The following is a 15,129-nucleotide window of genomic DNA, read 5'->3' on the forward strand; positions in this document are numbered from 1 at the left end:
ACTAGCCACAGCATCGCATTGCAGGCTCATGTTCATCTTGTGGTCAATGATGACCCCCAAGTCTCTTTCTTCCGTAGTGCTAGCCAGCATACCACTGCCGAGCCTATAAGGATGCTGCAGGTTTTTCTTCCCAAGGTGGAGGACCTTGCATTTTTCGGTGTTAAACACCATCAGGTTCTCGTCCGCCCATTTGCTGAGCATGTCCAGGTCAGCCTGGATCACCCTCCTGTCTTCAGGTGTGAATGCTTTGCCCCAAAGTTTGGTGTCATTGGTGAACTTGGCCAGTCCGCTCCTGACACCAATGTCCACATCATTAATGAAGATGTTGAACAACATGCCCGCTGACTTCCTGCACCTGGGGCAGGGGGCTGGACTCGATGATCCTCCAGGGTCCCTTCCAGCCCAAATGTCTATGAAAATCTATGAAAAAAAAATCTTAAGTGTTACATGTGCCAGGGGCTTTAGAGAAATTATTAAAGAAAGGCAATTAAGAGGAATAGAAATATTTACCTTGGTGCTTAGCTCAGAAGAGAAAAAGGTAGAGATTGGTGAAGTTGCAGACTGAATAGATAGAAAAGGAGGACAGATGGCATGAGTGGGGGGTGGTAAACTCAGCTGAATAGACAACTTCTAGGAATGTGCCAGGGATCAGGGAGGTCTCTGACTGGGAGTAACAGCCTTTTTCCTTGTTCTCATGTTTTCATTCTGAGTCCTTAGCTACATCAAGTGGCCATGTAAAGTGACTCCAATCTTTATATGCATCATGGGCATGTCTCCTTGCCTTCCTAGTACAGTACTGCTATGAAGAATGGGGGATGTAGGTGTACATGTGCAGTACAGGCAAAGAATCTCATGGTACACAATAGCCTCAGTTAACAGCAGAGGAGGTGCAGAGAGGCAAATTCCCATGAGCTCTTACCCATAATTTCTGCTGTAATAACAAACAAGCACTCTGAAAAGAATAAAGCAGAACGTAGCTGAGCAGATAATACCAGCAACTTCCCTGTAGACACTCCACCCCCTGTGAGAGCACTGCCACAGCAAGGATTCATTTCCACGGTGCTTCACTTCATCCAGGAGACTATCTCCAGAACCCTGACCATAGTGAGCCTTTCCTGAGGCTGCGGTGGCCTCGCCACATCCAAGCTGACTGCACACAACCTGTGTATCACTCATGTCCCAGGAATCATCACAGACTGTTTCCTAGTGTCCTTCATAATAAATCTGAACCCAGCCTTCACAACTACTACTTCCATTCTCCAGCCTTAGTGACATTTCTGTGAAAAACAGAAGAAAATCTTATCCTTCACTGGCTTTTATATTTTATAATTGGCTAACAAAATTTATCTTAAAAAGATTCAGTCATAATTATTAATCTATGTATGAATTAAAGATGTTTTTCATTCTGGACTAGCGCTTGTAGTTGGTTAAGCCCCCTAAGATGAATATTCATAAGTATTCTGCATAATAGAGCTATCCTTTAGGTAAACCCATAGTCAATAGCTGGACCTTACTTGCCTCAGGATATCCATTAAATTGAATTTTTAATTAAGTTTGCATACTTGAGCATGTGCACTGGCTTGGTTTACTTCATTCTTTATAACGGTACAAAGTTTTGGAAGATTAATAAAGAAAGAGATATTCCCCTGAAGTGGGTGAATGAGTAACATTCTCTTCATGTTTGTTGTTGTGATCATAAAGAAAGGCCAAGATATTTAGGACTTTAGTCTTTTTGAAGTATTTTTAATTGAAAAAACCGTTCAAATGAGAGCTCAGCTTTCAATATAGAAACCACCATTGTTCGCATAGGCCAAAAGGATTATTTTGCACAGGCAGGGATGGTGTAGCCAAGATGCTTTCTAAGCTGCCAACTTTCCCAAGTTCTGTGCATCTCATGCAGTAGCACAAGATCCTAACCCACACCCCAATATTGTAATTTCACTGTGATCCTTGGCAGAAACCCATAGAGACAAAACAAAGAGGCTATTCTGCCTTTGGTAAAAAAGAATTTTCTCATTTGAAGGTACTTAATACAAGTATAAAAGAACAAACAGAAAGCACTCCACAGCCAAAAAGAAAAATACCTTCCACATGTGCACTGAGAGGAGATGGTCAAGCCATAAAGGGGAGGAGATAATAGTGGCAGATTTTGGTTATGACAGAAGAAGAGTAAGGAAAATGTTGCGAAGGAGTGGGACTACACGTGGGGTCTCAGGTCAGAAGAAGGGGTGGAGACTATTGTAGAGGAGAGGACTGAGGGTGTTGGGCTATAGGAGAGGTAGCATGGGTTGGTTTGCTAAGGTGAGTGGGGCAGGAGGTTCTCCTGTTGGAACACTGAACTGGAGGGACTCTTTCCTCCTGGGGATATCTGGGCCACTCTTCCTGCCTGTGCCAGGATCTCTGCATATAAAACAGTCAAGACAGAGTCCTGCACTGTTAATATGTAACTGGGGAAATGTTGCTACCATTCCCTGAATCAAATCCTCTAGCTTACTACCCTAGAAGCATATCAGAGGTGAGGATGCACATGAGGACTGGGCATAAGATCCAAATCGTACTTGGCTACAGTTTGCTAAGCCTACTGCACAAATTTTAGTGTATTACAAAAGTGACAAGAAAATCTTACCTCGTATGCTAAGGTTTTCATATTGGCTACTGAGATCTCTCTTAGAAAGTGTAAAAGAAAATTCATAATCCATGAGCAAAGTAAGGTTGCTGGGGGCGTATTTACATCTTCCCTGCTTGCTCCCCCGGGACAGTGCTGGCACTCACAGGTGAGCTGGGGCAAGGGGGCTGGTGAGAAGGGACCTGGGATGCCAGGGCTGATTCAGGTTGGTGGGAGGTGTGCCCAATGTGGGCTGGTGGAGGGCTGGGGGGCCACCTGCTCCCCCCAGTCCTCTGCTAGCCCAAATCAGGTGGCAGCAAGATCTTCCTGGTGGGGGGCTGGGCTGGGCTGCACTCAGGGCAGGTGATGGTAGCACTCAAATGGGAGTTATGGGGGCGGGCTGCAGCTGCCCCCAGATTTTCTGTAGCTCCCCTCCCAGTGCTGCCACCACCTGCCCAAGTGCAGCCCTGGCCCAGCCCCCCCCAATGGAAATATCCTGGCACTGCCCCTGGCTCCAGCCCACAGTAGGAGCCCACGCACACCCGATGCACAGATCCAGGGGCACACACCCCCATGCCCTACGGCATGACCCACCCTGGCTGTGTAGCACTTGCCCCTTCCCCAGCTCCACTTCCTCCCTCACCACTGGGGCCTTGATCTGCCCCCCTCCATGCCTCTTCCCTTACAACAGATTTACTAGCTGGACCTGGTTGCTCTCCACACTGTCAGGTTGCCCTGGTGTGCAGACACTCCTGGTTTAAGGTCCCTTAAGATATGTTTAAGCAACCAAATCACAGATCTCTTCTGAAAATTTTCCCCATGGACTTGGGGATATTTAGTTCCTTTAAACATGTGCTATATCTTTTTTTTTAGCTTTGGTATCAGTAGATTTTGAACATGTCAAACAGTTATTTAAAAATTAAACATGGTCAAATAAATGGAAAACTTACATGGTGCTTCAGTTCTTTCATGAGCTGAAAATTTAAAAAAATCTATACTTTTTCATTCTAAAAGTATCAATATTTCCAAAGTTAGAATTCTAAAGGCATATCCAAAATTTGACCTTGAAATTGATCTTTATAGGTCATAGAAAAGATTGGGAAGTTCTGAGAGGGATGACAGCATCTTGAATGGTTGAATACGATGGACCTTTTGAGACCCATATTTTACTTTCTACCAGATGATAAGAGGTGGGGGAGCAGTCATACAAATTTCTTCCATTCTTTATGTGTATTGTAGAATTTTTCCTCCCATAGGTCCTATAAAGACTATTGAAGGATACAGTGATTGGAGAGCTAGGCAAAAAGCTCGTGAGTTAACAGAGGGCCAAGTTACATTGCTCCAGCAACTTCACTATACCACCCAAGCGATGCAGATGTTGGCCATAATATTGTATTTACTGCTTCTGCAACTATAACTCTCACTGTGCATCATTACAATGAAGGAAATAAAGCAGAAAGTACCTGAACAGATGACACCGGCATCTTCCTGGTGGGCACAGTTATGGATACCCCAGGCCCTGTGAGAGCATTGCTCCAGGGAGGATTCATCCTCTCTGCACTGCACATCATCCAGGAAAATATTTCCTGAGCCTTGACCATAGTGAGCATTTCCTGGAGCTGAAATGGCTGAGCCACATCCAAGTTGACTGCAAACAACCTGTGTATCATTCATGTCCCAGAAGTCATCACAGACTGTGCCCCACTGTCCTTCATAATAAATTTCAACACGGCCTTCAAATTATGAAAGATGATTATCCCAGAGTAGTGCTTGGTGTAGTTTTGTAATGCTGAATAGGTATTCTAAATAATAGGGTTGTGCGAAGCTTTGGTTGCTGACTTGATTCAGAGGCGATTTGGTGGCTGAATCTCTGAATCGGAATTGAATTGGCAGACTAAATAAAAGGTCTGAATAGATTCAAAGCCTCCAAATCAATTTGGAAAAGATTTGGAGAAGATTCAGGGATTTGGGCAGTCACTCCTTGCCACCACAGGGAGCTGGACCTGGGCCCTGTGCCAGTAAGTAGGGGGTGGGAGGGGGTTGGAGGAGGGGGAAAGGGACCACAGGGGGGATGCCTACTAGGACCCATCTTCTGCCTGCTCTCCCAGCCCCCCTGAGTGCCCCCTGAACCCTGCCCACTTTCCCAGCCCTGTCAATGGCTGCCTCGTCTGGCCCCAGCATCCCAGTCTTTTTTAAAAAAAAAAAAAAGCCCCACACCCACTGGCTGCTGTAGCGGCCATTGGGGCCTCTGGGAGCTTGTGCTAGTGCCCCCCCATGCAGATCAGAGCAGTGGGGGGCAGTGGAGATCACCCCCCTGCCTGGCAGGAGCCAGTGAGCGGTGGCTTCTTCTTTTTTTTTTTTTTTTAAAGTGCCAGGAGGGGGCCGGGCAGGGCAGCCATTGACAGGGCTGGGAGAGTGGGCAAGGGATGGGACCTGTTCAATTCAGCTGATTTGGTAGCAGCTGAATCTCTACATCAGATTCAGCTGAATCAATTTGGGACAGTGATTCGAATCACCGAATCACATCACTGTCCCCTAAATCAGCTGAATCTGAAGCAAATATTAGCTGCTTTGCACAAGCCTACTAAATAAGTGCTTACTTCCATCCTCTAAAATTCAAACCTCTTTCATTTTCTCTCAAGTTAGTTGACAAAAACTGAGGAACCCATTAGTGTCTTTGAAAACTGAGGCCAGAGGCTTGTAATGAAGTATTCCCCTAAACTGTGTTGTATTTTTCCTCAACTTTTGCATTAGTGAATTGTTTAACATCTCAGAATAAAACATATTTTGACACTAAAATGATCAAGTAGAGAGATATGACACCTACCAGGTGCATCAGTTCTGTCAGGACCTGTGAATGAAGAAGAACAAGATAAAATCTTAGTGGCTGTAATTAAATGTTCCCAAATGTTGAGGCAATTTGCACTGGACTTGCACACAAATTTCGGGCCTCAGCTTTTTTTTCTCACTAGCCACAGTCCTTCATTCTACCTTCCATAACCTTTTCCAGACTCGATGATCTATTGAGGTCCCTTCCGACCCTAGCATCTATGAATCTATGAATCTATGAATCTATGAATTTTCCAAAATTGCATTTATATGTAGAACCGTGGCTGAACTTGATCTTTAATTGTGCTAAATGAAGTTTTATAGTTGAAATTGTATTAAAAATGCTAGTGTAAAAGAGAATGCACTGGAATTCACTTCCTTGACAAGATCATTTTTAAGACAGTAGGAGGTGGGTAGCTTTAGGAGACATGCAGTAGCATTTGATCCTGATTAACAACTGAGCCAGTCAGTTTGGGAAATCTGGAATTAACAAACAATGAAAGGCAACATGTTTATTCTGAGGCAATATAATTTGAGATCAGTAGGAAATTCAGGCATTCAGGCCACTTAAGCAAAAAAATTATCCTTGTGAATAGGTAGTGGGAAGGGACAGAAGGGAGATTAATAGACAGTGGAGTCAGAGGGGAAAGGGGAAGATAGTTTTGGTGCAGTGGTACAGCGGCTAAGGGAAACTGGTGAAGGAAGAGGGAATGATGAAGGTGAAGAACAATGGAACAGAGTGGAACTGATGGTCTCTGGTCTGAGTGGGCAGACTTTAAAAGAACTGGAGTGGCAAAGGAGGTTTAACATGGCATTGGAAGAAGGATGAATGGGACCTTGGCTCTAGGTGCCTACTAGACACCCATATGCCTCCCATGGTGGTTCAGGGTCTTAAAGAAAGGCATTTAGTACATTATGCAAGGTACCTGCACATATGATGTGCACTGTAGAAAATGTCTCTTCCTGTATAAACTGCCTCAGAGAAATGTGATGTGGGAATTGGGTACACATGCAGGGTTGGCAAAGGATGCACATAATACATAGCTCCCAGGGCATCAACACACCACAGGAGTGTAGTGGCAATTTGTTTCCCAGGGTATTTTCATAATGATCTTTCATAATGCAAAATGTAATTCCCACTTAAGATAAAGGAAATGAAGCATAAGCTACCTAAACAGACAATGCCAGCATCTTCCTGGTGGCCACAATTATGGAAGGACCAGCCCCTGTGAGGGCACTCCCATAGGTAGGATTCCTCTCCATCGCAGTGCAGATCATCCAGGAAAATAGTTCCTGAACCCTTGCCAAAGTAGGCATTTCCTGGTGCTGAAATGGCCTGGCCACATCCAAGCTGATTGCACACAACCTGCGCATCATTCAGGTCCCAGGAATCATCACAGACTGTTCCCCAGTGTCCTTTGTAATATATTTCAATACGGCCTTCACATGCATTACTCCCATTTTCTAATCTCAGTGATATTTCTATGAAAGACAGAAAAAAATCATATCTTAGATTAGCTATCAAAAGATTTCTTATACAGTGGTAGATAGGAGCGTTTGCACTGTTTAGATTAATGGAGTTCCCTTTACTCAAAAACACTGGAAAATTACTAGATAAATATGAATTTCTTTTGATTGGTCTGCACAAATAACATCTTTAATCTTTTGTAGTGATTACCATAAGTATAGACCAACATTTTTAAGTCACTAGTAATTGTTAGAGCTCAGCTTGAGATATCTTGAAGCAGTGCCAAGTATCCATTCTCCCAAAGAATCATGCTTTTCTAGGGTTCTTTTGAGGCGCATGTTCAAAATTGGAGACATTCAGTATCACAGAGCATTTAAAAAAATGCTGGCAAAGAGCTTGGAACTGTTCCTTCCCCTCCAACATGTGCTTTTTTTTTGGTGAATAGTTAAAGATCAGTTTTTAAACAAAAAACATTCTGAGAAAGTAATCGGAGATTGGACTTACCAGGAGTATCATGCCCTCTAGAACCTGTGAACAAAAGACAAACACAACAGGTTTACAGGTTAGTTACTTCCAGTTTATTTTCAAGGATAAACTTGATTTTTTTAAAAAGAAAATGAAGTCATTCCCCCAACTCCCTGCAATATAGTGTTCAAATATAGCTGCAGCTCCTACATTCATCCTCCTTGGTGTTTCTGACTCGGTCCATCAGTCTCTTTCACTGAAGATTTGGGGCTGAGAGAAATCCTTCCTCCAGGAATCTGCAAACATTTTAACTAGTCCCCTCTGCAAGGGGCGAGAGAGAGACTAGGACCAGGATTACCTATTCTCTGCCCTTCTTTGGCCCACTGCAGTACTGCTCTTGTGTTTGCCACGTAACAAAGTGTTCTGGTTTCGTGTGAGCGGCAGGACTTCTGCATAAATATTAGATTCACAAGACTGTCTTGGACATAGATATGAAAAATCAGAAAGTACCTGAGCAGAGGACACCTGCATCTTCTTTGTGACTACAGTTATTCACAGCCCATCCTCTGTGGGAGCAACACCATAGGTAGGATTCATTCCCTTGGCACTGTACATCATCCAAAAGAATAATTCCTGAACCTTGAGAAAAATGGGCATTTCCCATGGCTGAGACAGCCTCTCCACATCCAAGCTGCCTGCACACAACCTGTGCATCATTTATGTCCCAAGAATCATCACAGACTGTTCCCCAGGTTCCTTGGTAAAATACCTCAACTCGACCTTCACATCTATGTCTTCCATTTATCAGTCTCAATGATGCTTCCGTGAAAGATAAAAGAGTCAATGTAAATGGGAAATAAATAGCAAACTAATAGCAAACTTGCCAACAAAACCTCCTTTCGACTCTTTCTGGAGTTGATTCAGGTATTTTATTATATGTGGTTTTGGAACTTCTCTTACTGCTTATCTGTCACGGTTTTAATAATCAGACACAGGAAAAAATAATTCTAAATTATGCTGAAATCTGGCAGGCAAAGATGTGAGGTTATAGTGTGAATTTTGTCTCTCTCAGGAGATTTTTAATTCACCGTAGTGATAGACACATTCAGGCATGTGTGGTTTGTGGAGCTGCAAATCTCTTTGCAGTGCCACAAACCGCACAAGTTGCACATTAATCAGTGTGCGGTGCGGCTGATTTGCAGTGCTGGGGCCAGATTTGCTACTGGGACTGCCCGGTAGCAAAAAAATAAAACCTAGAAAAAAAGCACAAACCACACCAAAGTGGCAGGATCCAGGACAAATGCAGAGACGGGGGAGAAGGCAGACCAGGGTATCCTGCTCGTCTCTGCATGCTGTAGAGCCCATGTGTTGAGGCACCCTACACCCCAGCCATCCACTCCCTGGCTGGGTGGATGCAGGGTGCCTCGAGACAGAGAAGCTGGCAGGTAGGCAGGTGCAGCCCCTGTGCTGAGACAAGGGAGCAGCCCAAGGCTGCCTTCTCCTCCGTCTCAAGGTCCACTGTGCCCAGCCAGGTGGGGAGCACCTCCCCCACCCCCATTTGCTGTTCCCTGGCTGGCAGGGGCACAGGGTACCTCAGTGCAAAGGATGACTAGCCCATGCTGAGGCATCCTGTGCCCAGCCAGCCCCCTCCCGCATCCTGCAGCACAAGGAGAAGCGGGCAGGGGTGCCCACTATGGCACAAAGTAGTGGCATAAATTTGCGCCACTACTATTTGTGCTGCTGTACAGGCACACCCTTGCTGGTGTGGAACCAGCCTTTGTGCCAATAGACTAAATCACATTCTGGGATACAGACTGCTGTCCAATACATGATCATTTATTGTTTCATGATTCATTTTGTGAAACTGAGGCACAGTCATTCAGGTGTGTAGTAGGGTTTGAGTGCTGTTGTAGTGGTGACGGTCCAGGAAATGTATGAGGAGCATTTTTTATGATATATTTGTCATATCAAGCATGTAGTCATGGTTAGCACTTATTTGGGTGTATCTACTCAGTTTTTAACTCTCCAGCTCAATTTTGCTACTGTAATTAATAGAAAAGGGGGGCTGTGTAAGCAGGTGCTGTGATCTTCCCTTGTAATTAAAATACACAGAACTTCCAAAAGTCACTTTCTTCTAGGAATAAAGTTTAAATAATTAAATATTATTAAAATCGGTGATCACTAGGACAACAAGTTATTTCATATTTTAACATATTTTTACAATAGAAGTAATTAAATAAATATGAAAAAAATACCAGCTATTTCAGTTCCCATGGAAGCTGTGAATAAAAAAATACAAAAAAGTGTATATTTCAGTCATAGCCTTTGCTATGATTACTATATCATAGCAACTAAATATTTAAACTAAATATTTCACCCCATCTTATACATATTTTTGTCTTAGATAGTTTTAAATGACAAGGTTACCACCTAAGATATGCAAAACAATGAATTATTTTCTCTAATGATTGGGTAGCTGCAGAAGGTAAGCATGAAACTATGAGCTGGCTTTCTTTCCTAACAAACTGAAAGCCAGTGGACAAGAATATATTTTGCAACTCCTTTGGCACCTGGCAGACATGAAGGACACTTTTACACACGCTCCCACTCTGTGAGCCCCACAGTGTCTCATTTATCAATGTGCCCATGCTTCAAGCTGGTGGCAGGGGCCCTTGAACTAAAGCTCATTCAGTGAGCTTTAGATAAAGCTTTAGATAAATTACAAAGATGAATCAAGCCTCCACGCTCATGTATAGGCACTGAAAAAGTTTCAATATTAGCTACATTTTGGATCAGTATCAAGAAGCTCCAAGAACTCTGTGCAAATCACTTCCTTCTTAGAAGCTGTGGGTCTGCAAAAATCTGAGGCTCTTAATATCCTTAATATGGCAGGTCCCGACTGCCTTACTCGAAAAATCGCTCTAGAGGTGTCAATGGCCATAGTAAGTAAAAACATTCTTAATCTCTTCCTCCTTCCTCCTGTCTTGGAGGATTATGGAGCCCACGTTACTACCGTATGAAAAGGTGTCAGTTGTGTAAGGATGGAATGCCAGTCGCAGGTAGGGCTGACTTCCAGCTCGTTTCCATAACTTGGCATTGCCAAAAACAGATTGATGGCTAGCAGGTGAAGTAATGCAATGGTCTTTCAGAATGAAACAGTTGAGGATAGCAGAGTGACATCTTGCCAGAATTCCTTTGAGGCATAAGCAGAGCATACTCCTTGTGGGTAAATAGTCTTGTAAGTAAGGGGAAACAGGAAAACTGCTTCCATATCCACATTAAACAAAAATCTGGGAAACATTCAGGACTGGAAAACCTAGGATTATTGATAATTAAGCCAGTAGATTAAGCTTCAGTATACAGTATCCTAATAATCACAAAATAAAAGCTCTAAGGAAATATTTTCCATAATGATAGTCATACTATAACTCGGAAATTAAGTGATTTTACAGCATTCAGTAGTATAAATAATGAAAAGAAATCCAAGAGAACTTGAACACATGACACTGGAACCCTCATGGTGGAGACAGTTATGTCTGTCCAGTTACGAGAGCACTCCCATAGGTAGCGTTCATTCCCTCTACACTGCACATCACCAATGAAAATACCTCCCGTGCTATGGGGAAAGCTGATGTATCCTGAAATTGATACAGCATGTCCACATTCAAGTTGATTACATAGGACTTCTGCATCATTTATATCCCAAGAATCCTTGCAAATGGGCCTCCAGTTTCCTCTGTAATGAGTTTCAACTCAACCTTCCCATCTGTTCCATCCATTCATCAGTCTTGGCAATATGTCTTTGAAAAAGAGACGATAGTTTCATTGAAAGTGGATGCTTGCTAGACATGATTCATGCTTCTGTAGAATCAAAGAAATTTCTTTTCAAGGAGTAGATTAAGTTAGTCCTGTGCCGAGCAGGTGAGTAGTGAGATTTGGCATGAGCATGCGTTTAAAGTAATTGTTGAAGCTTTTGACTTTCATGGACAGACATGGAGCAAGGCTATAAGCTCAAAGTTTATGCCACTGTTGTCTCGAGACATGTCAGATTCATAAGCGTGAACAAGATGAGTCATGTGACTCAGAAATGATCTACATCTTGACTGCAATGAATGAACTGGGGCTGAGCTCAATTCTTTCTTTCTTTGCCAAGCTTCACGTGCCCAGGTCCAGTCCTTGCTTGGATTTATTTACAATTTGGATTGATTCTCAGCTTAATTTTGCTATCAAGACTATCAGAACAGAGAGTCTGATGTACATTTAATTCTTGCACTACTCTGACATAAAGGAGAGTAACTTCAGAGGTGAAGAAAAGCATGGCCTGGGTTGAAGGCTGTAAGTTATGAAATGTTAGGAATCTTCATTCAATCATCAACATCCCTGGTCACTGTAATTAAGTTCAACTCTTTCTGTGCCTCATGGAGAAGCCTTGAGAGATCTGTGTTGCCATGCCTTAGCAATGTATCTAGGAAGAGATCTTGATAAGACAGACAATGGCCAAGGGTAACCAAAGGTTGAGCTCACTTCTCTGCAATTTGTAGTGCTGATATCCAAGCTTTCCTGTTGCCTGCCTAGCCTTCTCCCACAGCCAGATACTCACATGCATAGCTCATTTTTTTCCATGCAGGATTCAGAATAAGGATAATTCAAACTCTCTCCATCTCTTTTCTGCTTGAGTCACTGCAGTGACTTGCAGAGATTGTAATTATAATCCCTTCTCCCACTGTTTGCTTTATGGACCATGGCCTATCTCATACGAAATCCATAACATCTGATGCCCTCCATTCTCTTCTTGTGATTTTTTTTCTTATGAAAAATTCAGTTTCAGTGAGATTACAATTTCCAAATGTGCTGTTCGAAATGGATTAACCCTTTCAAATGTTGATAGCAAAAGCAATTACATAAATATGAAAAAATTACCAGAGGCTTCCCATCCTGTGGCAGCTATGAATGCAAACAATATGACAAGTTCACATTCAGGAAGCATCTTCAGTTACATTTTGCAGTAACAGTTAAATCTATTGATTAAAGATTGGTATCTTGCCTGATGTTGAAAATATTAATGAAACAGGGCTGAACAGTATATTGTATGTTCATGTATGTCAGGACTATTACAAAGGTCTTCGATAGCAATGAAGTTTATTCATTTAGAAATCAGCTTATGATTTCAGAGAAATATGTATTTTTGGTGTATTTGGTGTTCAGAAAAAATATGCATGATGCAATTACTAAAAAAAATCAGTTGTCACAAAGCAAAGGCACAGAGAACAATTTGGCAAAGTCTTGTTTTGAAGTTTGCTGATGGAAATTACAGGAAGGTAAATATTGTTCAAAAAAGCATGGTGGCTAATTGTTCCACTGCTATAGTTGCTTGCTAATATGTGAAAGATCAAAGTTAGGAGAGAACTGAAGCATCTTGTAATGACAACAGAATTTGACTCTCCAGGGTACACCAGCGGCTCTTATTTGAAGCCAATGAGTAAAGTGTACTTGCATCACAAAGTAAATGACAGAATAATGCCAGGGTAACTCAACTCTAATCAATAGTCCTTTTTACAATATGTACAGTTCCTGAAGGTTTACCATCAGTTAAATGAATGACGAGGACATGGCACGATTTGTTGCATATAGAACCCAGTGTATCGATTTCCAAACAAATGGTTACTTCCTGTAATTCCCCCAGGTCACTATGTTTACTCCACTTCAAGGACAATAAAACTGTCGTGTTAAAATTCTCACAGTCATGCCTCACTAGGTAACTGTGTGGTGTCAAATGAAACTATCGTCTATGCCTGTGCTGGCAATTCTCCATTGAAAGAGAGAGCCACTTACTCACCTGCCAATTAAAAATGTACTTTTTCCGATGCTTACATTTAAGAGGACTCTGCCCTAGAAGATGTAAACATGAAAGCTCACAATGGGCAGCTTTCCCCTTCCTGGGGCTCTCCCCACTGCTCCTTTACCCTTAAAGTAACAAGCTTCCAGCCCTCTGTTACACTGGTCTTAAGGTAATTGCACAATGAACCAGTTAGTAGCACAATACCTGTAATGTGGAGACGAGGCCTTACAGTCACTTAGGAGCTCAGGGAGGCATCGTGCTTTCCTGAGACCTCTTAACCAAACATTTCCAGGAAGCTGCAACACGGCCCTACCCCAATGTTAAGTTGTGTCTTACAGTGTAACTGAATATTAAATAGATGATTAACAAGGGCTCTACTAGGTAGGAGTTAAAGTAAATAGGCCAGGCTTCCAGAACATAAGATTAATATGAATGCTTTTTTTCCCTGTAGTAATAAATTAAAATTTATACTCTACTTTTAAACTAAGGCCAAAAACTTAAGTCTGCCTGAACACCCCAGATCCTGTAGTGAATCACTTTAGCTCCTTGTCCTACAGCTTCCCAGGATGCCTTGTGGCACCCTGCTCACCCCCTCCCCCTTGCAAAATGGCAGCCTAGCTTGCTCTGGCCGACACAGGCTGGTTTCACCCCCAGGCTGTCCTATAGCTGAGACAACCGAGTCTTGCTCCCAGCCTGCATCCTGCCTGTGTCTCAGCCAGGCAGTGAGTGGGGAGTGGAGGTTTGTGTCCCATCTTCCACCCAGCCAGAGCTACTGGGGGGCACGCCATGAGGGGTTTCCTTCCCTTCTGTGCTGACTGGCTTGGTTCTGGCTGGGTTGGGGGGAGCTGGGCAAGCCAGGCTGCAGGGGAAGAGAGAAACCCCCCCGTGCTGCTCTCCCCACAGTGGTTCTGGCTGGGTCAGGGGGCACCGGGGTGGAGGCCTTTCCTTTCCACCCCCACATACCGCCCTCCCCACCCACTGCTGTGGGCAGCTGCTGGGGGGCAGAACTGGGGAGAGATTGTGGGGAGAAAATTGGCTGGGTTTGGCTGTTTTTGTGCCTGTCAGGCATGATGGGAAGGGCACATGGGCACTACCAGCATCCTGGCTGGGACTAGTGCAGACACCCTTCACACCCCCCACTGATGGCAGAATGTGTTTTATTCCTTCCTGATCTATGTTTCACAGCTTAGAAAAACCTGCAAAGTTTTGATGGATTCCACCTTGGGCTTTTTGGTTGTCTGTACTTAGCCTAGAAGAACATAAATTTTAATTATAGGCGGTATGTAAACACCCTCTATGACTTTTTCAAGTATGCTGTAATTTATAAGGTTTGTAAATATTCCTTCTCATCAACTATACAGTAGTAATAACATCATTTTTCAACAAAAATTTTAAGCCAGATGTATTTTGTCAATGGAATCAATCAAAAAATTAAGTAAACATTACCAGGTGTATTAGGTCCCATGGAAGCTGCAAAAAAAATGTATGAAAAGATTACTTTTTGGTGTCTTCTGCTCACCTGAATAAGGACAAAGATATTATGTTTAATAAGAATCAGCATTAGCAATGTACTGTACTTTTGGCTTTTTACTTTTTCTAGTAAGTTTATGAGACCGTATTAGACCTGAAGATAATTTTTTATACAACCTAAATCAAACTTTCATTATTTTCTCAGTAACATGCGTTTTTAATCAATTTAATTAATCATGCAATTAAAAATGGTGTTGTGAGGAGTTATGTAGATGGCATGGTACTAATTAATGATAATGGATGGACTGGATCAAATAGCATAAAAACAACAATTCTGAATTCAAAAGAAATCTAAATATGGAGATTTATGGATCATTTGATTGTCATGCTCTTAAAAATTGTTTGCTAAAATGTGGAGAAACAAAAATAGTGAATATCAAACTTCAGTGAGCT

The 15,129-nt window shown here is 42.7% G+C and overlaps 1 protein-coding gene across 1 annotated transcript in view; it reads right to left on the reverse strand.

Moving 5' to 3' along the window:
• LOC109323795 (deleted in malignant brain tumors 1 protein-like) overlaps positions 1–15,129 on the reverse strand; it is a 189,414-nt gene that overhangs the window by 105,266 nt on the left and 69,019 nt on the right. Inside the window, 8 exon segments of the mRNA XM_019555460.1 lie at positions 993–1,277; positions 4,069–4,338; positions 5,433–5,456; positions 6,605–6,918; positions 7,874–8,191; positions 10,850–10,907; positions 10,910–11,167; positions 14,170–14,197. Of these exon segments, the coding sequence (XP_019411005.1) occupies positions 993–1,277; positions 4,069–4,338; positions 5,433–5,456; positions 6,605–6,918; positions 7,874–8,191; positions 10,850–10,907; positions 10,910–11,167; positions 14,170–14,197 (1,555 nt within the window).

This window comes from Crocodylus porosus, unplaced genomic scaffold (genome assembly GCF_001723895.1).
Source record: "Crocodylus porosus isolate Cpor-Errol unplaced genomic scaffold, CroPor_comp1, whole genome shotgun sequence".
NCBI classification, from domain to species: Eukaryota; Metazoa; Chordata; order Crocodylia; family Crocodylidae; genus Crocodylus; species Crocodylus porosus.